The 25308-nt window shown below is 42.8% G+C and overlaps 1 protein-coding gene and 1 long non-coding RNA gene across 3 annotated transcripts in view; one reads left to right on the top strand and one right to left on the bottom strand.

Annotated features, from left to right (window-relative positions):
• The window catches only part of SEH1L (SEH1 like nucleoporin), a 109731-nt gene extending 106391 nt beyond the window's left edge, over positions 1-3340 (top strand). The window contains exon 9 of one of the 2 annotated variants that reach the window (XM_029590943.1): positions 2990-3340. In XM_029590943.1, coding sequence (XP_029446803.1) covers positions 2990-3179 — 190 coding nt within the window. In that variant the 3' untranslated portion in view covers positions 3180-3340. Of the gene's footprint in view, positions 1-406; positions 2699-2989 lie in introns of those variants that run through there. The other variant, XM_029590945.1, reaches the window with a different exon arrangement.
• Positions 1-25308, bottom strand: part of LOC115085204 — a 71364-nt gene that overhangs the window by 32884 nt on the left and 13172 nt on the right. The window lies entirely within an intron of this gene.

Genomic DNA, 25308 nt, shown 5'->3' with positions numbered 1-25308 from the left:
CAAATATGGCATTTTGAATAATGTGCTCTTGATTGCAGAATAGGCTAATAGCAGCCTAGTTATTTGAGCCTTGTGACTCACTTGTGGGAATCATTATTGTAATGCATTGTCTTCAATGTGTGTTGCTAATACAAATTAGAATGTTCTAATTTTAGGACTGTTTTTGTTTATACAATAAAATGGTAAAAGTATACTTGCACCCTGTTGCTTTATAGATTTAAAATGTAGACACATTTTTTAAGACCCTATCCAGTCTTATTAATGTTGATCAGGGGCTGCCTCTTGTCATTAATTTTGTTTAAATCATTAACTACTAAAATTTGATAATATAATGATTATCACTATGTCTATCTAGATCTGTGATGCATTTTTCCCTTCTCCATTTGTATTATGTCCTTTTTAACAGAAAACACAGCTGATACCAAGCTAACTGGAGTAACTTTGCTGTTTTGCTGCTTGTTGCATGCACACAGGAATGGAAAGCGAACTCATTTTTCCCTCTCCAGCACCGTTTGATCACTCCCAAGATACACCAGAAAGCTGCTTACTACTAAATGCAGTTCAAAAGGCCACTTTGTTTAAACCACGATCTGTACCTTGATTGTATTAGCCAGCAGTCTGATGCCATGGGAGCTTCTGAGAGTGATAATTGGAGAGGTATCTTGCTGGCAAACGCATTTTTCACCAAAAATGGTTTCTCAGTGGTAATTATACTACCTGATTAATGTGAGATTTGTTCTTAGAATTATGATGAAATTGGGGGTAGAAAACAAGTGGAGTCTCCTTGTTTTGCGTATTAAAACTTTTTGCTTTTATAGAGTTCATAAGACTGTCTTACAAGCGATTTCTGTAATTTGTTTGTGTAATATTAGGTATTTAGTGCCAGCTGTAATAGCTCGTTATTAGTTTGATGTTGTTTCATTTTGTGACTGGTATTTTAAAGTATCTCTGTCCTCCTCAAAACCCTTTTAACCTTTAAAGGAAAAGGCAGAAAGGGGAGAGACAAAGTACTTCTGGCATTTATAAAGTATATTTAAAATTCCCATATTGGCCCCTAATTCATCCAAATGGTTTTAAGTAGAAATGATGTAAATTGTGGATCAGTGGTCCATATAGCATTCTGGAATAGCCTTTCTCCATAGGAAAAATGAATCCCAGAATGCAGTGGGGCAGCTTGTTTCACATGTTCTGGTCCTTCAGATGGTTTGTAAACAAACTGCTGGAGAAACCAAGAACCAGCATTGCAATTTAAAATAAACATTAAAATATGGATTTTCTGAGCGCACCACACTCTCTCTCTTTTTTGGGAGAAGAGAACTTGTTTAAAGTATACTTTTTAAAGGGGAAATCCTGTATGCTTGCTCATTTTTTGTGTTCTCCCTCAATTCTCCCTCAATCCCCTTACCCTCCTGTACCATCCAAAGAATTCTTACATATTTATCATAACAAACAGTGGCCAAGCCCCAGCTCCATGTTGCTTCCTCCAATTTTTTTTTTTTTTTGCACATAAGTATGATGTTACTGAAATCAAAGTATGTCCAAATCTGATTAGGGCCCTGAGCACTTCAAAATGATTAGAGGGCATGATGTTTGGGCTTAACGAGAGCTTTTCTGAAATGGAACTGAAGTTTACTTAACAAAAATAGCTACTATGTTAAAATAAATAAAAATAAATAAATAAATAAATTTTGACAGAAACATGAAGAAAACATATTTTTTAAATGGTACAGAAAGATAAAGAGGCTGCAGGAATTCTCTGTACGGTATTTCCCTGTTCAAGCTTCCATAATCTGTCATGCCATAGAAACTGTTGTCTCTCCTGTGTGGTACTTTTACCAGTGTGATATAAACATGACCACCAGAAGGAATATGGATTGTGGGAGCTTAAATACAAAAATTGAGATGGGGCGTTAGGAAGCGGCAGTAGTTTACATTTTTTATTTAGGTCGCATTTCTTTGCTCTTGGCCTTCCCCTGCCTTTCAAAAGAAAAGAGGAACCAAGTTCCTAGGGAAACCCGCTATGTCTTGACAAGTTACTATCATGTTTTCTCTCCTTGATGAAGGAACCTTTTTGTGTATTTGGTATACTCTGTGGAGATAGGAGGAATAACAATAAAATGTGTTCAACAAAAGGCATACATGGCCTTAAACTGTCAGTCATTAATATGATATTTTCTCCAAGTACTATGGCATTACATATTTTAACCTAACTTTCACAGCTGGGTGCATGAAATTATTCCTTTTAATTGTTGAGGAAAAAGTATATTAAATAGCCAACTATAAACTGAAAATCCTAGGCAGAACACATCTGAAAACTAATATTTAATCACCACACTTTATCATTTCCAGCAGTTGCCCAGTAATGGCACTTTGACTTTTCTACTGTAAGATAAACTCTTGTTTTTGCAGAAAAACATGCAAGTACACACAAAGGTTGTATCTCTTACTGAAAATACAGTATCTACAAAGTAATTATGTCCATGTATTTTTATGAAAGCCAATAATTTCTAATCCCTTGCTTTTGTTCTTAATTAGAAAAATACAGTATATGTATTTAAAATGTCATGAGAAATGAGGCATTACCAAATGCAGGAGGGAAAGCTTTATGAAAAATGCTGTAAGTTTTTATAAGTTTTTGTAGTAAAAAAAAAAAAAAAAAAAAGGCTTCTGCCTTTGTGAAAATGTAGAGTTCTTTATATCACACCAGTCCTTTTGATGAACATTGGGACTTCCATGTGAAACAAATAAGCTTGTTTCTTTACAGAAGACAGTCCAGATTGCTCAGACAATCATGTCTTGAAGCTGCGTCTTAATTTTTGCTATTATATTCTCTTAGTTTTGGCATGTATATACTAAAACTTTTTGTTTTCCAGCATGTCTTTTCTCCCCTTTGGTTCTCCTTGTATTTACTACTTTTCTCTTTTTCTTCTGTTTATTTTTTCTTTCTCTTTTTGTTTTGGTGTTTTTGTTCCTGTCTTCATTGTTTCAGGTATTTCTTTCCCCCTCTGGATCCCCCACGTGCTGGATCGAGATGGTCCAGTTATGCCCAGCTCCTTCCTCCTCCTCCTCTGATAGAGCACTCTTGCGATGCTGACACTGCCAATCTCCAGTATCCTCACCCTCGCAGACGATATCTCTCTCGGCCTCTTAACCCCTTACCTGAGCATGAAGGGGTCTAAAACACATTTCAAACCAATCCAAGTGGCCTTATTTAAACGCTTGTAAATACTTCCATTTTTGACTGCTTTTATTTTCCTTGATTTCTTTCCTTCCTGAAGATTGATTAAAAAAAAAAAAAAAAAAGAGCTTTATCGTATGTGTGCAAACAAAACACAACCTCTGGACTCCAATGCATTTGTGTTTGGGCATGAAAGAAATAGATTCCTAACTTCATAGTCTCTGATGATGCGATCTAGTTACATGTACAAGCAGCATTATATTGCAGCCTTGTAGCATATACATGAATTCATAGTGCCTGTTTAAAAATTTCCTTTTTTTTTTTCCTTTGAACTTGCAATTTATGGTCTTAATTTCCATATGTTTTTTAATATATCATATTGATAAACATGGAGATATTCCTTCAAAAAAATTATCAAATGTAATGTATTAGAGAAAATGATTAGATTACTTTGTGATGTCATTAGCTCCAACTACTAGAGTAAATGAATCATTCCTGTGTATAATGCAGCTATATGGATTTGGTCATAATTTTTGTTAATTTGACCGTCATCAATAAAGTATAAAATATTTAAATGTAATTTGATAGGCAAATAAAATCTGAAAGATATTCATCAATCTGTGTTTGCTTTCTGTTTGTATATAAAAGTGAAAAGGTAAGGTTGCTTTGTCTAAAAGAGACATTCAGTATCTTGGTGTGAGGTGAAGGATAGAATTTAGACTGTGGCCAGGATTTGATAATGGAAAAAGAGTGACAGAATTGTATAGGTATTATCAGACCAATAAACAAAAAAAGAAAAAATCATTTGCCCATTGTATGCAGATGTCTTAGAGAGCAGTGGGTCATTGGTGTGGAGTCTACATCTCCAGTAATTTACAGGGTCATTCATCAAAATGCGTTATGGTGTTAATGCACGCGTTAACACCATAGCGCATGCAATAATAATGCTAGCGCATGGCCAAATGCAAATTTTGGGAAGAGGCAGGTAAAACCGTAAATAACTACACCTTTTTCCCTGGCATTAAACTATGCGATATGACCAAAATGGCCGTAACGTAATCCATGATAAATTTATCGAATTGCATTTCGGGGCTGGGGGGGGGGGGGGAAGAGAGTATTTATAATAAGGTTCTCATAGGAGGGCTAGCTAATACCTCACAGTGAGGTGTTGGTGGTGGTTTAGGGGCCAGTTTTACATGCAGAGTGAGACACACAAACAGCACAGTACACCTTGGTGAAGATTTGATGTCATTTGGAGTGAGGAAAGTCTCACAAAGATGACATTTCAACTGTTATCTTCCCTAGCTTGATGGTACCCTGTTTATAGAGTCCATCAAGCTAGAATATATCTATATTCTCTCGCCCTAGCTTGATGGTGAATGGAGTCTCATAGATATGTTCTCAAATTTTCACAATCAAAAATATTTTATTTATCACTAGTAGAGACAATTATTCTGTTAAACTACCCACCTATGTTGCTAAAAACACATTTCATGCACAAACCATACCTACCTCAACCATACCTCACACTACATAAAATGGTTAAAACAACCATAGCAATGTTTCACAGCAGCTTAGAAAATATATCTGCATTGTGAATCTTTGGAAGACCTTCTAAAGCGGTGGTTCCCAACTTGGGGTCAGCAAGACCATCCCAGGGGGCCCTCCAAATGGAATGCCAGAAAGTTTAGCGTTGGAGAAAATGAGTAGGATGCTGCTACCTGTGATTAGTTGAGCTGCTGCCACAGACCAGGAGCAAGAGAATGGGGCCTATTATGGCCCTGAAAATTTCATCCCACATTGCTGCAGAGCTGGAGAGGAGGGACAAAGAGAGCCTGTTTCCTAGCATGTAGCAGATGGACTCAGGACCACTGGGTATAGTGTACTCCTGATAGTTGGGAGACAGAGTCAGATTTCAATCTGACGTCAGCCTACATATACCCGTGCAGGAAGCTCTGCTTTTCAGTATTTCTCTGTCTCCTTAGCAGTTTGGGACACTACACATGCTTGCACAGCGTTAGAGAATCCAAACCAAAAGAAGAAAGAAAATCTTATCTCTACAAGACGAGCCCCGCTCTCCTGCGGTGATAAAGGGTCCCTCCCCCCGTCGAGAATTCCTGAAGTGATTTCTGAGATCCCTCAGAGGTAAGCCTCAGTCCGGTAGCCGGTTTCCGGCATGGATTTAGCCCCCTGAGTGGCTGAGAGGCAGCGGGTGCAATACAGAGCGTGGCGGTGAAGGTATTCCCCTCTCCCCCCACAGCTGGAGACCACCCGGCACAGACTGGGAAACGCCAAGACAAGGTAAGGTAGAAAACTTTATTTAAGCCTCTGGTCTCCGAGGCTCGGTGAGCCGCACAGATCGCCATCCAGCGTCTGTGCCATCGGATTGAGCAGCCCCATCCAGGCTAGGCCCCCGATCCAGTGCAAGGGTCTTTCCACGTGGAGACCCTCTTGGGGGGGGGGGGCATCTTGCCTGAATGGTCGTCGGTGCCATTCCCCCCCCCCCCCCCCCGCTCACCGTATTGTCTGCACAACTCAGGCGTACAAACTACTTGTGCGCACAGCGGCGCGCGCATCTCCCTAAGCGCAGGCCTGCACACACATCTTCTGCATCTTGCACGCACAGTGTCGGCGCACCCGGAACGCACAAATAAGCCTCCCGGCACGCGCACATAAGCGCATAGACAAATTTTGAACCAGTCCGCGTACAAATCATGGCACTGCCAGCCAAGAAAGCCAGGGGACAAGCCCGCTGCCCAGCCTGCCACCTGAGAGCTGCTCAACACGAAGTGGCCTCTGCCCTGTGCCTACAGTGCGAAGAGGCTCTGGGGGAACCCGGCTCTAGAGGAATCCGGCTCCACCAATGACAGTACACCAGACCTCTCTATCTCCAGCTTGGGCCCTCCTCAGATGGGCTCCTCGGGTAACACCGCTGGATTCAATATAGACCCAGGGACCTTTTTTCCTGGGTGGAATTCTTCAAAGGGCTGCAAACCTTCGTCCAGGCACAATCGGTGCCACCTGTGACACAGCCACAGTCTCCACCGGAAGAACACAACCTCCCAGGCCCCTCTAGACTTCCCTGAGACGTGCCTCCTCCGGGCAAAAGCCTCCCCTTAGGGGACACAGATACCTTGGAGAAAGCCAGACTCCCTGGAGGAAGGAGAAATTCCTCCAGGAATGGATCCCTACTGAACCATGATGCGTTTCTTCTCCAAAGACGAGTTATCAGATCTCGTGTGTCTGAGCCTGAAGACGCTGGCCATCCTAGGCACAAGCACCGCAGTGGAGCCAAAGACGAACCCTGTTTTGGTCAGGCTTCATCAGGCCTCATGCCATTTCCCAATGCTGCAGGCCGTCCAACAACTGATTGACCTGGAATGGAATGCCCCGGAGGCCAGCTTCAAAGGAGGATGGGCCCTAGAAACCCTATACCCCCTGGAACCCTCAGCCAAAGAACTCCTGGGGTTCCCCAAAGTGTACGCCAAGGTCTGCGCTGTCTCAAAGCGCACTACCATTCCAGTCGAAAGAGGAGCTGCACTCAAGGATGCCCAGGACAGATGTCGGGAATCCATCCTTAAACAGTCATTTGATGTCGCAGCTATGTCCCTGCAGATTGCTGCCTGCTGCGCCGTAGTGACACGTGCCTGTTTTGTCGCTGTCCAGGGACGCAACCACGTCCGTTGAAACAGACCAGCGATATTCTTCCTCACGGATGCGACCTTTGACCTGGTGCGCACTTCAGCCAGGGGCGTCTCATCCATAGTGGCAGCCAGAAGGCAACTCTGGCTCCGAAGTTGGTTAGCCGACGCGACTTCCAAGACGAAACTCACGAGAATGCCCTTTAAAGGAGCCCTCCTGTTCGGAAGCGAACTGGAGAAAGTAGCCGACAAATGGGGCGAATCCCCATTACCTCTGTTACCGTAGGAGAGGAACAAAAGAAACCAACGCCTATCTCCCCAAAGATCCAAGGGCAGAGGATCCCAGCGTTTTAGACCGTACAAAAACACATACCAAGCGCTTTGTCCCGCAGGCAGGGACCAGCCCTTTCGGAAAAGACACAACAAGAGGGGAGCCAGTTCAGGTCCAGGTCCCAGCCGCACCCCACAATGAGAATCAACAAACCCATCCACAGGAAGAAGCCATAGGGGGCAGGCTTGCCCTATTCTACTAAAGATGGGCCCAGATAATGTCAGACAAGTGGGTCCTAACCATCATTCGAGAGGGATACTACCTGGACTTCCACAGTATCCCTCCAGACAAATTTGTGAAATCACCGTGCCACTCCCCCTCCAAGCGGATGGCAGTGGAAACCACACTAACAAAACTACTCGCCCTGAGGGCGATAACACCGATGTCCATGCACCAACAAAATACTGGGCACTATTCCATCTATTTTATCGTCCCCAAGAAAGAGGGAACGTTCCGGCCCATCCTGGACCTCAAGTCCGTCAATCGCTACCTGAGGGTACCACACTTCCGCATGGAAACCCTACGCTTGGTCATAAGGGCAGTACAGCTGGGAGAATTTCTGACTTCTCTGGATCTGGCAGAAGCCTATCTCCACATCCCAGTCCATCACGACCATCAGCGCTTTCTACACTTCGCTATACTGGACCATCACTATCAGTTCCGGGCGCTACCCTTCGGACTAGCTACTGCCCCTCGGACATTCACCAAAATCATGGTTGTGGCGGCAACACTGAGGAAAGAAGGAATCCTCGTACATCCATATCCGGACGCTTGGCTGATCAGGGCAAAATCTCCAGAGGAAAGTCACCAGGCGACCACCAGAGTCAAGAATCTACTGCAGAATCTCAGGTGGGTCGTCAACACAACCAAGAGCTCCCTGCAGCCCTCCCAATCACTAGAATACCTGGGAGTCCGGTTCGATACAAACACGACAAGGTCGTTCTTCCCTCTACAAGGAGAAGGAAACTGATGGACCAGTTGCGAAACCTGTTGACCTGTTTTTGCCCCAAGGTATGGGACTACCTCCAAGTCCTCGGCCTTATGACATCAACACTAGAAGTCATCCCATGGGCAAGGGCCCAAATGCAACCACTACAACGTTCCCTACTGTCACGATGGAACCCAATGTCCCAGAACTACTCCGTTTGCCTCCAGCTACCGGCAGAGCTGCGGACCTAGCTCCAATGGTGGCTACAAGAAGACCATCTGAGTAAGGGAGTAAGGCTATCCCCACTGACCTGGGTCTCGCTTACCACATTTGCGAGCCTATGAGGGTGGGGAGCCCACTACCAGGAACTGACGGTCCAGGGCCAATGGGACAAGGAAGAGTCTGGATGGAACATCAACTGACTGGAAGCCCAGGTAGTCAGACTAGCCTGCCTTCGATTCAGTCACAGACTCCGGGGCGAATCTGTCAGAGTCATGTCATGTCTGACAACGCCACAACAGTTGCCTTCATCAACCGCCAGGGAGGAACCAGAAGCCAACAGGTGTCCCTGGAAATAGACCCCCTTATGGTGTGGGCGGAAGCAAACCTACAAGGGATCTTAGCCATCCACATAGCGGGGAAAAATAACGTCACTGCAGATTAACTCAGCAGAGACAGTCTAGACCCAGGGGAATGGAGGCTGTCGACCACAGCCTTCCAGTTGATAGTAAACCTCTGGGGAACACCAGCCATGGATCTTCTAGCAACCCAGTCCAACGCCTAAGTCTCCAAGTTCTTCAGCCGCAGATGAGAACCACAGTCCCAGGGAATCGATGCCCTCGTCCAGACCTGGCCACAGGAAGACCTGCTGTACGCTTCCCCCATGGCCACTACTGGGTGGGATCATCCGCGAGATAGGACACCACAGGGGGCTAGTACTTCTAGTGGCCCCGGACTGGCCAAGAAGGCCATGGTAAGGAGACATGCAAAGTCTTCTGGCGGGGAATCCTCTGTGTCTACCCCCACACAGGGACCTGCTCCAGCAAGGACCGATCCACCATGAAGACCCAACTTGATTCTCTCTTGCTGTCTAGCCATTGAGAGGACTCGCCTGAAGAAGAGCGGATACTCGGGGGCGGTGATTGACAACTTGCTCTGAGCACGCAAGTTTTCCACGTCTTTAACTTACGTACAAATATGGAGAATATTCGAAGCCTGCTGTGAGGACCGCGACATCCTTCCACAGACAGTCAAAATCCCCATGATCCTGGAATTTCTGCAGCTCAGCTTGAAGAAGGGGTTGTCTCAACTCAATCAAGGTTCAGGTGGCTGCGCTGGCCTGCTTCAGAGCCAAAGTGGATGGCATCAGTCTATCATCCCATCCAGATGTTTCCCGAGAGGGCTCAAGCAAATCTGACCACCACTAAAGTGGCCACTGCCACTATGGAATCTCAATCTAGTACTAGACTTTCTGGTGGGAGCTTCCTTCAGCCCTACATGTGGTCTGTCACTATGGCTCCTGCCCTTAAAGACTGCATTCCTTGTGGCAATATGTTCAGCCCGTCGCATCTCCGAACTTCAAGCACTATCCTGTCGGGAACTGTTCCTTAGATTCACACTGGAAGCCATACAGCTCCGTGCTGTCCCCTCCTTCCTTCCAAAGGTGGTTTCTCTGTTCCATCTCAACCAAACCATCTCGCTGCCATCTCCAGACGAGCATAAGGAGTCGGAAGACTCACGCCTTCTATGCCCTCTCAATGTTGGCAGACTCCTAGTCCGATACCTGGAAAGATTGGAATCTGTATGAAAGACGGACCACCTATTCTTCACAGCGGGAAGAAACAAGGGGAAGTGGCCTCGCAGGCAACCGTAACCCACTGGAACAAAGAAGTAATCAGGGCGGCCTACATAGAGGCAGGAAAGCCTCCACCTCAAGTCAAGGCCCATTCCACAAGGGCCCAGGCATTATCCTCGGCAGAAACCAATATGCTGTCACCCACCGAGATCTGTCGTGCGGCAACGTGGTCCTCCATTCACACCTTCTCGAGGTCCTACCGCCTGGGTGTTCAGGCCCAGGAGGACACAGCATTTGCAAGGGCCGTACTAAGTGGGCCATGGGCAGCCTCCCACCTGGTTTGGGAGTAGCTTTTGTACATCCCATTGGTCCTGAGTTAATCTGCTACACGTGAGGAAATGGAGAAATTACTTATCTGATAATTTCGTTTTCCTTAGTGTAGACAGATGGACTCAGCATCCCGCCCACGGCTGCCCCAAAATCCGAAAGACTCTCGTGACAATCCCCGAGAGCAAGACAAGCACGGGTAAGCCAGGCTTTACCTCTAGTACCTCTACCACCTTCCCTGTTCTTTGTATTTTCCATTTATTGTATGATGTAAAGCATTATGATGTGCCTACTAATATCGGTATAGTAAAGCTGTTAAATAGTTAAGACACCCATAGTTGCCGGGTGTCAGCGTTTTTCGGGAGTGCACTGGCAGTCTCCAGTTGGAAATGAATTCAACCAGTCCAAGTTAATCAATTTAGCCAAACTAATCAAGTTATTAATACACACATATATCCACAATTGCTTTTCGAGGAGAATACTGAAGAGCAGAGCTTCCTGTAGGGGTAGATGTAGGCTGACATCAGATTGAAATCTGACTCCATTTCCCAACTGCTCTCAGGAGTACACTATACCCAGTGGTCCTGAGTCCATCTGTCTACACTAAGGAAAACGAAATTATCAGGTAAGTAATTTCTCCATTTGCACTCAAACCATGCTGCCAGATGTTTAGTGGAGGTCTGGAAGAGACGGACTGCTTGCAGGCCTAGAGAATCACAAACCCTACTGTTACACTGCGTGAGGATGTGGGGAAGAATGGGGCCAATTGCAGCTGTCAGAAACTTTTGCAGCCGCTGCTGCACACCAAGAAAAGCAGAGGAAAGTTGGATTATGGCAGTGGTGATAAACATTTCCCACTACTGCCATGTGGGGTGCTGCTGGCCGAGGAGAGGGGGAGAAGCATCAGCAAAGTTAGTAGAATGGCTCAAAGGAAGAATGGAGGAAATGGAACTGGAGTTGACAGAATAAGGGAAATACAAAGGGGAGAAAGAATAAGACAGGAATGAAGGAAGAAAAGGAGGATCAAGAGAGAGGAAGCCATAATTGGCTTGGTTAAGGGGAGTGAGAATGGATGGCAGCCTAACAAGGAGAGAAGGAGATGATGCCCAGGAATCATGTTGGGCAGAGATAGTGAGAGAGAGGGAAGGTAGAGTACCACGATTTCCAAATAGGGAAGAGGGGAAAGATAACCACCAGAGATTTAAGAGGAGAGAAGATGAGATAAAAGCCAGGTTTGGATCTGGCATTAAAACACAAGTTAATTAGAGGACAACAGACAGACAAAGAGATCTCGTTAAGCTTTCCTGTTGAAAAGCAAGCTATTGTTTGCAATGATTTTCTGCCAGGCCATACCAAGCTGCCCATCTGGAACTTTTTTTTTTTAACTTGCTTCCTTTTCCCCATTGCAGTTGGAGTGGATGGTGGAATGGCCTCACCCTTCAATTATGAGGGCAGTTTTTAAAGGGTGGAAAATTGCCTTCCCTGCATATTTGGTTTACATTAAAAGTTTATATATTATGAATGATTCTGGAGTTTGTATAATTATTTCTTTTGTTTTGGCATGCAAAAATTAAAGATAAGTATTTTGGGGGTAACATGAAAATTAAGAAGCTGAAAAGCTGGAGTATAAACAGCTCATTTTTGGGCATTAGAAAGCACACAGACAGTTGTAGAGACATTTCATCAAAGACAAGTTAAGCCGGTTGTGGCTATCTTGGAAAGCAAGGCCGGGCCGATGTCTTCATGGGAACTATAACTGAGCACGATTAAGGGACTCATCCCATTGACTCTTAAACAGAACTATAAGAATCTGGTTCTTTAATGCTGTTATGTACTAGATTGTCAAATATATAAACCAATGCAAGTTTTTCCTAATAAGTTATAATAAGGTTGTGATTTTTGCCTGTAATACGAGAAATCCTCTTGATGATGCCTTTAATTAAGTGAATCAGAGGCCTTTGTTGGGTATGCTTCAGAAGGTCTTCCACGTCTTCACAGTGCAGATAGCTTTTATAAGGTGCTGTGATACCTGTTATGGTTGCTTGAACCATTTTATTGTAGTGTGCAGTCAGCTTGAGATAGGTTTGGTTTGTGTATGAAATGTGTGTTTAGCAATGTAGGTTGGTGGTTTAACAGAATGATTGTCCCTACTAGTGCTGAAATAAATAAAATATTTTTGATTGTGAAAATGTAAGAAGATATGTAAGAGACTCCATTTAATAAATAATGAGAAATAAATAATTTAAAGGAATTAAGGTTGCACCTAGGGTATTGTTTGGTTTAGATTTATATATTTATAGTGCTTAGCAGACTGCTCCCTTTTTTAGTTGCTGGACAAGTGTTGCCTCTTTTTCTGACCCTTTTTACCACCTAGCTTATAAAAGTGCATTTCATTACCATTTCCCAAGGCAGAGACATTGCTAGGTACTTAAAAGAGCTGGGGGTTGGGTCCATAAACCTACCACCAGAGATTTTGATAATGATAATTTTTAACTTACCATTAGAATCTGTCACAGTAACTGAGGTCTGGAGGAGGGCTAATATCCCACCAGTTTTTAAAGACCTCCAGAGAATTAGTGTCCAGCAAGCCTGACATCAGGGCCAGGCAACATGATGGATGCTATATTTTTATCATGAAACTTTTTTTATTAAACCAACAATACAAACATCTGCCATGCATTGAAATTTAAGCATACCTAATTGAAAAAATTACAGCATGAATTGTTTTAAATTATAAACTCTCACTATGGGCATTAATGAAGTATATGATTGACTTATTGTAACCTCCCTCCCTACCCACATTCCACCCAAACCCCCACTGCCCTTTAAAGGTAGATCTGGTGTAAATTAACTTATCAGCACCTATATCAAATATGTGAAAACCTCAAAAAAGATAAGTTATGAAGAAACAATATAATTGCAACCTCAAAGGACTATATGTTCAAGTATAAAAGGCTCAGAAAAGAGGATTCGTCTCATGGATCATTGCACTCTTTTCCTTGGACGAGAGTGACCGTATTTATCCAAAATCTCTAATAAAACATGATTTAGATTTAAAAGAGTGGATTCCATGATAAGTGCATTAAAGCATGAAGCATATTCCTCCAGGACCAGTAGGCAGGAATGTATGTTTGTACCAGGCCAGAAGTATAGCCTTTTCCCATAAAAGAACAGGCTTTCCTGATAAGAGTAGAGCCCTGACACCTAATTTTGAATGTGGCACAGTTCTCAAACAAACCCCTTCCATGAAAAATACAAGGGCCTGTCCCAAGATTTTTATTAGGTGCTTTGGCACCTTTGCCCAAAAGCTTTCAATAATGGGATGGGACCAAAAATAATGTCCCAAAGAACCCTGTGTGCCCTTATATTTGAGGCAGAGCTTGGACTCCGCAAGCCCTGCTTTAAAAAGCCGCAAGGAGACAAATAGGTTCTCATGAATTTGTATTGTATTGAATTTCCTGAAGATAGGCATCCCCCACCAACCTTGGAATCTACTTGGAGATTTGGAACATCATCAGAATCCTCTAAAATTCAACCTGCAATTTGGTTAACCAATTCTTATAGCTCACTAGGATATCCAAATGAGAAAGAGCTATATGTAACCCAGAAATACCTACTCGTTCTCACTTCTCAACTTGGAAAACAGCTTCCACTCTTACCCTGAAATTCTCAGTAAGATTAGTGTTAGATAATGTTTATATAGAGGGCCGGATTTTAAAAGGGTTACGCGCATAAGGTACGCACGTAACCCTTTTAAAACCCCCCTGCGCGCGCTGAGCCTATATTGCATAGGCTTCTGGCGTGCGCAAGTCCCGGGGCTTTCTTGGGGTGGGCGTGTCGGAAGGCGTGATGCGGAAGGGGCGTGTTGGGGGTGTGATGCGGTCGGCGCGTCATCCGGGGGCGGTGCCGTGGGTGTGGTTTCGGCCCGGGGGCATGGCTGCGGCCTCCGGACCGGAACACAGCGTGCGGCAGCCGGTCCGGCAGGCGTAACTTCTGCAACAGAGGTGGGGGGTTAGGTAGGGGAAGGTGGGGGGAGGCGGAAGGAAAGTTCCCTCCGAGGCCGCTCTGATTTCGGAGTGGCCTCGAAGGGAATGGGCAGCGCGCACAGGGCTCGGCGCGCGCAAGTTGCACAAATGTGCACCCCCTTGCGCGCGCCGACCCTGGATTTTATAAGATACGCGCGGCTACTTTTGTTCGCTAGAAGAATTTGGGCTTATAATTTGGGATATAAGCTGCCAATATGGATAGATGTTTTTTCATCATGTGAAGTATTACTGTTATAATTGGCAAAGATATATAGAAGGTAGAATTGACATCATCTCCAGTACAGAAAAGTTATTTTCAAAAAGGAAAATTGATATTACAGTTGTTCAAATAATTTCAAGCAATTGCAACATCAGCATTTTATTATAATTCATAATAAGAGACTAACAAAAGAGGCCAGTGATTGAACTTACTGGGCTAACAATTTTAGGTCTTCGGACCCTAGATACCAGTTCTGAGGCCTTGTCTCTTAATTATAAAAAATATCAAAATTGAAATAAAATTAAGATTTTTTTAATAAAGTGCATATTTTTAACAGGGATTAAATTGGAGCTAGTATGTATGATGTAATGGGGCTGAAGAGGAGATATCATGCTGTTTAAGAGGAGTATAATAAATATTGCATAGCCAATCTTTCAATTGCCTTAATTGGCATGCCATTTTCTCTTATTCTCCTAATTTCCTTTTTTTTTTTTTTTAATATCATTTTACACAAAATTCACAAAGATTGACTTTGTATGAAACGCATTCCATAAGATACAGAAAAAAAAATAGCAAGAAAATCAATAAACAAAGATAAACTATATACCTCTTGTAAATCAAGTTAACCAAGTGGATATACATAACAAACACAAAATTTAAAATTAACAGGTTAACAACATATAATAACTAAAATAGGAATCACTTAAAAATCAACAAAAATACACTTAATAAAAAAAATCAATCATACGTTAAAAACCATATATAAACATCATAATAAAACAACTGGCAACATGCTGTAAATATTATGTCACAATTGTATGCCTGGCTAAAAAAATAGGCTTTAACTGCCTTCCTGAACTTAAGATAATTGGATTCCGAACAGATATATGGTGGCAAAGCATTCCATAACAGAGAGGCTTGATAACTAAAAGCTGAATCTCTAGTAGACGCCAAATGAGCCACAGATAAGGATGGAAGAGACAATAAACCTTTCTGAGAAGAATGTAAAGATCAATCAGGGACATAGGGAACCAAAAACAGAGCAAAATATAAAGGAAATCTAGAATGTATAGCATAGAAAGTGAGACACAAAATCATAAAATGAATACGAGAACTGACAGGAAGCCAATGAAGCTGTTGTAAAATGGAAGAAAACATGAACTAAAGTTTTTAAATCATGAGACCCAAGATCTGGACAAAGGCAGCAGATGTATCTAAGATAAAAGAAGGACTTTTGTACAACAGAGGAAACATACTGAACCATTGACAATTGAGGATCAAGTATAACTTTCAAAGTAGTAACCAAACCTTTTAGAGAAATAATAATGCCAGCTATTACAGGAGTCAACACTGGAGTAGAGCTTCTAAGGCTAAATTAAAGGGCTTCCGATTTTTCAGGATTAACCTGTAGATATTGGTCAAATAGCCAAGCAGCAACACAATCCAAACATATTTTTAGATTAGTAAGATTAAATACTGAGCCTGTCCATAAATACATAGGGGTCCTTATTCAGCCACTGAGCAGCTAGATAAATTATCTGTATTCACATATCTGGCTAACTTATCCGGGAAATTCAGCGGCACTGTAGCCCGACTATCTTAAAAGTTTCGGCAAAATTTAGACCTGCCTGCAGCATGGCCAGAGTTAGCTAGTTAAGTTCACCAGCTAAATCCAAATATCAGAGTTTGATGGTTAACCTCCTTCCCAGAATGCCTTCCTCTCAACCCGACATATCCAGCTAAATTCTAGCCAGATAAAGAGTTGTCCAGCTTGAATTTAGCTGGATAAGTCACCGAATATCACAGCTAAGCCATTTAAATGGCTTTTGAATATCTACCACATAGTAATTTGGATGTTGGCATAGAATGAAGGTCGACAACCACAATCCTGTATAATGGTGGCTATTGGTAATAGAAATACATTAAACCAAAGTGGAGAGAAAATTGAGCCTTGAGGGACCCCAGAAAACAAAAAGAATCAGAAAGTTGATTATTCCAATCTACTTTGAATGAGCAATCGGCTAAATGGCTAATTTCTTTCAAATGACTAATAAATAATGTATGATACACAGTATTGAACGCTGAGCTTATGTCTAAAAAGACAGTGATCTATCTCCATATCACCCAGTTCTCTGCTCTGCACTTCCTGAGCCTAGGCAATTTTTATTCTGGAACTGTTCCTGCCTCACACCCCCTGCAGCAATTCTCCCAGCACTCACAGAGGCCAATGAAATAAAGTGTGCTCAGCCTAGAGCACAGCTTAACGAACGCTTTGGACACGTTAGGCTAACCTCTGATGCAATATGGGGATTAGCGCATCCAAAATGCGCATCGCTAATAGCACTCATCACATGTAAATTCCATACAGCTGAGGCTATTAGCTATTATCCCCTGATGCAGAAAATCATCGCTTGGCTAATACACCCTTCTTAACACAGCAAATTTAATGCCAACCTCGGAGTTGACGTTAAGTCATACTGCAAGTCAAAGGCCCGTTAGTGAAGCGGCGATTTTCTGCTTCCTCTAGGAAGCAGAAAATCCAGTACTAGGGTAATCTCTACTCTTTGGGTTTTACCATCCTGCCTGGTTGGTAAAACCCAAAGAGTAGAGATTACCCTAGTACTGTGTGAACTGTACTGGCTTCCTGTTAGCAACAGAATCAGGTGTAAAGTTAAACCTGCTGTAAAAATGTTTACATTTTGTGAGACTGCAATACTCGACAGATAACCTCAGGTGATATTAGCCAATATTAGGATGTTAGTGTCTCTCGACATTACTTCCGCATTTGATTCCATTGATCATCAGATATTGTTGTCTCGTTTGCAGGAATGTGGTATATCTGGGACAATACTTACTTGGTTTAAAAGTTATCTGTCAGATCGGTCTCAAACGGTCAGGTTCAATTTTCAATCGTCATCCTCTCAATCATTAAAAGCTGGGGTCCCACAAGGCTCTGCCTTGTCGGCTATGTTATTTAACATTTATTTGGCCCCCATTGCAAAACTGTTGTCCATCATTACTGATGGATTTAAAATCTATGCGGACGACATTCAGTTCTATATTAAGGTACAACAGTCATGGCAAGTTACTTCTGATACCTTGCATTTGTGCATAGATTCAATTAAGCGATGGCTAAAACAAAATAAACTCATGCTGAATACCAACAAGACTAATATTCTTTGATCCATCGTCCCTATTGTACACCTTCCCATGATTCAATTCGCATTGATGACATCTCATTCACTATAGATAAACCCATCAGGAGTTTAGGAGTTTTACTTGACCCCACTTTGTCTTTTCGTCCTCACATTAGATCTCTTATTAAAAGTGGATTTTTCAAACTTCGTCTTATTGCAGGGTTAAGGCAATTGCTATTTGATCGAGATTTCCTGATTGTAACTCGTGCGATCATCTTTCCTCACTTAGATTATTGTAACAGTTTGTTCATTGGTCTTCCTAAAACGACACTACATTCGTTACAATTATTACTTAATTCGGCTGCGCGTCTAGTATCTCATTCGAAGCGTTGTGATCATATTTCTCCAGTTCTATACAATCTGAATTGGCTACCAATAACTGAACGCATTACTTACAAAATAGCTATGGTTGTTTTTAAGTTGTTAACTTCAGATTCCTCTTACTGGCTAAATGCCCTTTTACGCATTTATAAACCAGTAAGATGCTTACGTTCTTCTCAATTGAATCTGCTAGAAGTTCCTTCTGTTCAACATGCTCATTTATATAGTACTCGTGAGACCTCTTTTTCCATTGCTGCACCAACACAATGGAATCTCATTCCATTTGAGCTCAGGTCTTTGGATGATGCAAAAAAATTCAGACAGTTATTGAAAGAGCACCTTCTCCAGGGTGCATACAACATATTCTAGAGTGCTGCCAGCAGAATAAATACTCCTACAGATGTGAGGATTCTGTTACATACTTTGGGTGATCGATTATTCATTTTATTTACATGACATTGACTATTTCTGTTTCTGTGAAACATATGCAATTCGTGTGTTATTGTATTTGTTATTTTTTATGTTTTTATTATGTATGTTAATGTTGTAAATCGCCTAGGCCTCCCTGTGGTAGGCGATTAATAAATTTTAATAAATGAAAACATGAAAATGCTGAAATCTTTGCTGTAAGGGCTATTCTCGACTCCCTCCCTGTTCTGTGCACAGCTGCTCTTGTCACTGCAGGGGATTTCACATGCTGACTTTTCTTTTGTGGGGTGAGAAAATGGATGCTCGTATTGAGTGTGTTTTCCTAACCCATATACCACTGTATCTTGGGCACCCGATGCAGAGTACTAGGGAGCACAATTGATCCCTAGCACTTCCATTTTAGCGCAGCAGCTCATTATAATAGTACATTGAGTGCCCAGAGGTGTTTATGCATGCATTAGGAAAAAGGGCGTTCAATACGAGCGCCCATTTTACCACACGTCCTATTGTATTGGCCAGAGCAAATCCCCTGCCTGCAGAGTCCATATAAGAGACTCCACAATCTGCATATCCTGAGTCCTAGTAGCTTAGCAGTCAGCATCTCCCCAGCATGTGGTGCTTTCTGTCCTCAATTTGGAAAACTTAAGAGATAACTGCTGTCTTATGGGACATACCTGCCCTTTTCTTCCAACCCTGTAGTCACCAGGTTAAATAAAATATTTTACTGAAAGGATAGGGAAGGCGGAAGGAAGGAATTTGTGGTGTCATTTGATATGATAAGCTCAAAATCTCTCTTAGATATTGGCAGCTCCAGTAGTGGGGGCTGTAGTCAGTGCTTAACTGATGGGGGAATTTAGGTGAACATTGTTGTCCTTGCTCTCAAAAATAAAAAAATACATTCCCCTGATATCACCTGCCTCAGCTCCCCTCCCCTGACCCTGCTCAGCTAGCACAGAAATCTTTATCAAACTTTGAATTAACAATTTTTTCAACTTTTCAAGGCAGTTTTAAATGTCTGGCACGCGCAAATACAGGGAGATACGCGTGTGGTCGGGCTGCGTGCGCATCAAGCGCATTTTCAGAGTGGACCAGCCACACGTGTATCTCCTGGTACATGTGGAAGTGTTGGGTTTTTGAAATGGGGCGGCCGGAACAGCGCCATTAGGTGCTGTCCTGGTGAAGCGCACACCAGTAGAGAGCAGAGAGCTCCTGAGAGCAAGTAAGTTTAAAAACAAAAATTTGATTAGTTAGGTGGGAATTAGGAGTTGGAGCAGCGAGGGAAAAGGGGCGGAAGGATAGTTAGGGGGTTAGGGAAGCTCTCTCCCAGTCCGCTCCTTTATTGCAGTGGACTGGGAGGAAACTGGGGAAGGCCTGATTGCATCGCCACGTGCATTTTAAAGAAACTCCCCCTCTTGCGCATGCAGATGCCGGATTTTATAACATGCACGCAACGACTCACACATATTATAAAATCAGCGCGTCCATGTGCGCACAGCAGGAACTGTGCGCAGATGATCGCTTGTGCAAACTTGAAAATGTACCCCTTTGTGTCTGAAGTTTGACTCTATCTTCTGTTTCTACTTGTTCTTGGATTTTATTTATTTATTATTTATTTATTTATAGATTTTTCTATACCGGGGTACGTAAATAACATCACCTCGGTTTACATTCAAACAGTAATTCAGCATTGTGCTTTACAATATAACAAGGAAACTAAACGAAAAACAATACAGTATATAACTTTATATTAATAGAATATCAGCAATATATGAGAGATTGTGGCAGTTAGGAAGAGTAGTTGAGGATTCAGATCATTGATAGTAGGCTTTTTTAAATAGCCAGGTTTTAAGGTTTTGTTTAAATTTTTTGTGACAGAGTTCCTGGCGTAATTCAGAGGGCATGGTGTTCCATATTGTTGATCCAGCAATGATGAAAGATCGATCTTTTGTGCTAGAGAGTTTAGTCAGATTGGGTGCTGGGATATTTAGTTTGGCTAAATTCTGGAATCTCGTTGGGCGGGAAGACGTTTTGAATTGTAGTTCATCTGTAAACCAGAGCATTTCTCTGTTTTGAATGGCTTTGTGTATCAGCGACATAGATTTATAAATTATCCTGTAAGCCACAGGTAGCCAGTGCAAAGACTGAAGAGCTGGAGTGATGTGATCATGGCGGCTTGTGTCGGTGATAATGCGGGCAGCTGCATTTTGTAGCATTTGCAAAGGTTGAATGGAGGCTTTGGGTAGACCCAGTAACAGAGCATTGCAGTAATCAATCTTTGATAAAATAGTTGCTTGTAAAACTGTGCAGAAATCATATTGGTATAATAGAGATTTAATCCGTTTAAGCGTAAATAGCTTAAAGAAACCATTTTTTACCGTATCCGCGATGAATTTTTTAAATGTGAGATTGCTGTCAATGATGATACCAAGGCTGCGTACTTGTTGTGAAATAGTGGAGTTGTTTTGAGCAATATCAGAGTTGATCAGTATTGTATTTTTTGGAGGTGAAATTATGATAAGTTCAGTTTTATTGGTATTTATAGCCAATTGGTTATCTGTGAGGATAGTTTTAATTTCTAATAAAGCTACCTTCCAGGTATTCAGTGCATTTGTGATTGTGCTGGTTATAGGTATGAGTATTTGAACATCATCTGCGTAGATGAAGTGTTGAAGACCCAATTTAGAGAGTAGCCGGCATAGCGGTGTAAGGTAAACATTGAACAATGTGGAGGAGAGAGAAGATCCTTGGGGGACTCCTTGAGAGAGGTTTCTTGGCTTGGATTCACTTCGTCCACATCTAACGCTGTATGTTCTATTGCTCAGGAATGACTGAAACCATAGTAAAGCCGATCCCGAGATACCTATTTCAGAAAGACGGGTAATAAGAGTGTTGTGGTTTACCGTGTCGAAAGCCGCTGATATATCAAGAAGGGCGATGAGGTATGATTTGCCAGCATCTAAAGCTTTTAGTAGCACCTCAGAAAGAGATATCAAAAGTGTTTCCGTGCTGTGGTACTTTCTGAACCCATATTGAGATGGAAAGAGTATTTGATGATCATCTAAATAATCAGATAGTTGTTTGTTGATGACTCTTTCCATAATCTTTGAGAGGAAGGGAAGGTTTGATACTGGACGAAAGTTTGCTGGATCAGATGAATCTAGGTTAGATTTTTTTTATCATTGGAGTAATGATAGCATGTTTAAGTATAGAAGGAACTATGCCTGTGGTGATGGATTTGTTAAGAATCTTTGCAATAGGTTTTGCTATTGTAGAACGTATTGTGAGAAGAGTCTTAGTAGGTAATATGTCGGTGGGGTGGAAAGCTGGTTTCATTTTCTTTAGAATTGACTCAACTTCAATACCAGTAGTAATCTCAAGATTAGAAAGCTTTGTTTCAAATTTATCTTGAGTGGCTGATGTAGCTTGGTTGGTGTGTAAAGGAGCAGGAAATGAATTAAATCGCGTTAAAATAGAATGTATTTTGTTATAAAAGAATGTAGCTAGTTCTAGTTTTAGTTTCTTTTCTGCTTCATCCCTTTTTTCTTTTAAAGTTTAGTTTCTGTTTTTCCTTTCATTTCTTTATCATTTATTTTTCCTCCATGTGTACTTTTTCCCATCTGTCTCTCCACAGCTCATTATCTTCCTTCATCTCCTAAGTCTTCTCCTCCTACCACTTCCATCTCTCAGCTCACCTCTCCTCTAGACCATGATCCCCTTTTCTAACAATCCTTCTCATGACTTACCTCCCCTATCAGTTGCCCTCCTGTTTACACAGCTCCTTTTCCATGCACCTTCACCTCTTTCTCTCTTATCTTCTTCTAACCACTCACCTCTGCTCCTCTTATCACAGCCTATATCCTCTCTCCAGGTGTGTATCCAATTTTTCCTTATCTCAACTACTAAGCCGATCTCACAGCCCATGTCCTCTCTCTCAGACCTCTCTGGTCTTACAGCTTGTGTCTACTCCTCTCCCTCTTCCACAGTTCCTCTTTCAGTCCCTCTTCCCTTCACAGTTCCTTGCCCCTGCTCTCCCAGCCTGAATTCCTTCTTTCAGTTCCTCTCCCAGTGCCTCACAGCAGTATACTCTCTCCCAGCCAGTTCTTTTTTTAAACCATCTCCCAGCATTTCTCTCAACCCGTCTCATCTTCCTTATAAATCCTCTGTCTCTCTTTACCTTTTCCAAGACCCTCTTTCAGCAGCCCACCCTAGCTCCATTCACCTCAAAAAAATTGTCTTACAGTGCTGCTACTCTCTGGTCTCCCTACAGCCCATGGTCAGACATTTTACAGCTAACCAATTGTTGCAACCGTCGCTGCCCGACATCTCCACTCCGCCCTCACCTCCTTGGCGACTCCCTCTTGCTCAAGTGGAAGGTTGGCTGCCGCGGCGTCATTCTGCCGTCTTCCTCCGGCGTCTCCGGAGTGGCTCGACGCTGCATTCTGCCATGTTTCACAAGGGCCTAAGGGCGCGCGTGCGGCCCCGACTGATGTACTAGCAATGGTGCGAACCTCAGGGGTGTCCCCTGAGATGACGTCATCAGTACCGGATATATAAGGTCTTAGAAATCACTAACGAATCGAGTTAGCAAAGGAAAAGGACCAGTTTTGCACTCTCCTAGCTACTCTGCCTCTTCGGACTTACCAGGGGTACCCGCTCCTCGGGGGCCTCGCTCTCCCTTTGATTTTCAGGTCACAGTCAGGAACCGGCACTCGCTCCTCGAGGGCCCGTGTTCCCAGACTGGTTGCTGAATACTTACTCTGCCTGGAAGTCATCGCTGCCTACTACACCAGTGAGTTATCATCTCTCTCTCAGAGCTTTCCCTGGAACCAGGTACTCACTCCTTGAGGGCCTAACTCATTGCAATACCTGGACTACTTCTAGAGACTATTGTGTGAGTGTTACCATCAAAGTTCTGTTCCTGAACTCTGCATACTCTGCCTACTCACTATATTCAGTTTCTCTACAGCTCAGTTATCCAGGATCGCTGTTCCAGTACCTGAGGGACTACAGCCCTGCCGGGCACATCCAGCTCACTACTGCCACCTCTGGTGGTTCAATATACTGTTTAATAAAAGAACTAGTGTGTGTCTGTCTCCATACTCTGAGCCTGACTGCTGGGCCCTCTCGGGATCTTCCCCCGGGGGTGTGGTCATCTGCCACAACTACCTCAAACACCAACACCAATAGACTGCAGGGGAAGATGGGAGCCATAACTGGGAAATAGAAGGGCAGTGCCATCTCTGCCCTGTAGCTTATTATTCAGACATTGCACAGTTAGCCAATAGGCTGCAGGAGGAAATGGTAGCAGGATCAGATGAGACATGAGAACTTCTCACCTGCCCTCCCCTGCAGCCCATTAATCAAGCATTTCATGGTCAGTCAGTGGGTTGCAGAGGTAGATGGGAGCACTTCTTTACTGCCCTTTCCAAAAAAGCTCTTGGCTCCCCATTCGAAGGAGTGTAATAGATACTATTAAGAATGCTCAAGCACCCACAGAGCTGGTGTCTTTGTGGTGGCATTGAAAAAAGACATTGAGAAGCGCACAAGGCAGCACGTGCACTGGAACTCCCGCAAATGCTCAGTAGTAAAACTTTACTGAGCTGAAGAGATGGGTATGTTCTGTGCTGTTGGATGACATCACTCACGTGTAATGGCTAATTTATTATTTATTTAGTGCTTTTTTTATGCCGACATTCATGATACAGATCATATCATATCGGTTTAGAAGGAACAGGGGGTTATAACTTTAACATTAACATAGAGGAAAAGGCAAAAATTACAATAAAACAAGGGTGATGGAACTAGGGAGAAGAAGAAGCCAGTGGCAGAAAGAAACTCAGTAACTGTAACAGATCATTTACAATGTCTGAAAATGGAGTGAACTGACTAGAAGTCATTAGTATATGAACTGTCGCATAGCTGCTTATTGACAGAGAACCTATGTGTGTATTTGCTGACTTTTTTATGTGCAGTATTATTGAATTATCCCCTTTATGCATCACTTTGACCATGCATTTAAAAATTGTCATGAATCTGTGGGCTTCAACCTTAGTCTCACCCTCTCTTCTCCTGGGCAGTGCATGCTCCCTGGGATGGGGGAGGAGCTGGAGGAGGAAGCAGAGGTCTGTTCTCTGCTCAGTGAAAGGCCTAGCAAGGGTATGGAAATGGGCATAAATTATTTACTATTAGGTTTGCTATACTGTCTTTCCTGAAAAATCAAAGAAGTATACAATAAAATATGAACATAAATTAGATAAGTCACAAATTATAAAATAATGTAAAACCAAAAAATACAATTAAAAAAGTAATTAGGCATTTAAATAACATAATTCAATATCAATAACAGTCATATATACATAAATAGTGGTTGGGGATTGGGGGAAGTGTGCTAGGATCAGCCCTGGAGGAGGAGAAGCATGTGTGAGAGTGTCAGGGGCCTTCCCTCCACATTGAATCTCAGGATGATCACAATGCAAAGTTCCCAGGTATGTACCAGGGGCCTGTCCCAGATGTGTATGCCTTCATATTGTAACTTCTGGGTTTCAGCTGGCTTCTGAGAAGGGGGAAACATTGCCATGTGTAAAAGGTGGGAGCTCTGAAGCTGGCTGTTGATACTGCTGCTGCTGGATGAGCTTGTGATTAATGGTGTTGAGACAAGCCATCCAAGGAGGAACTGAGGGAGTGCTCTGCTGACCTGGGAACCACCATTGTTAGGAGGACTCTGGACTAGGGAGTACAAAAAATAGGACAGTTTGGTGGGGAAGAAGAGAAAAGCTAGGCAATGTGGAAGAATGTGGGGCAGACAGAGAAGGAGAGATGCTGGACAGTGGGTGAGGGGACAGCATCCCTATACAAAAGAGCTTATAATCTAAGATGTGGAAAGAGAGGGAGAGACTATATACAAACTCATTTTTAT

The sequence above is a fragment of the Rhinatrema bivittatum genome, chromosome 2 (genome assembly GCF_901001135.1).
Source record: "Rhinatrema bivittatum chromosome 2, aRhiBiv1.1, whole genome shotgun sequence".
NCBI lineage: Eukaryota > Metazoa > Chordata > Amphibia > Gymnophiona > Rhinatrematidae > Rhinatrema > Rhinatrema bivittatum.
The sequence above is the reverse complement of the archived record's forward strand: the minus strand, read 5'-3'. Positions and strand labels throughout refer to the sequence as shown.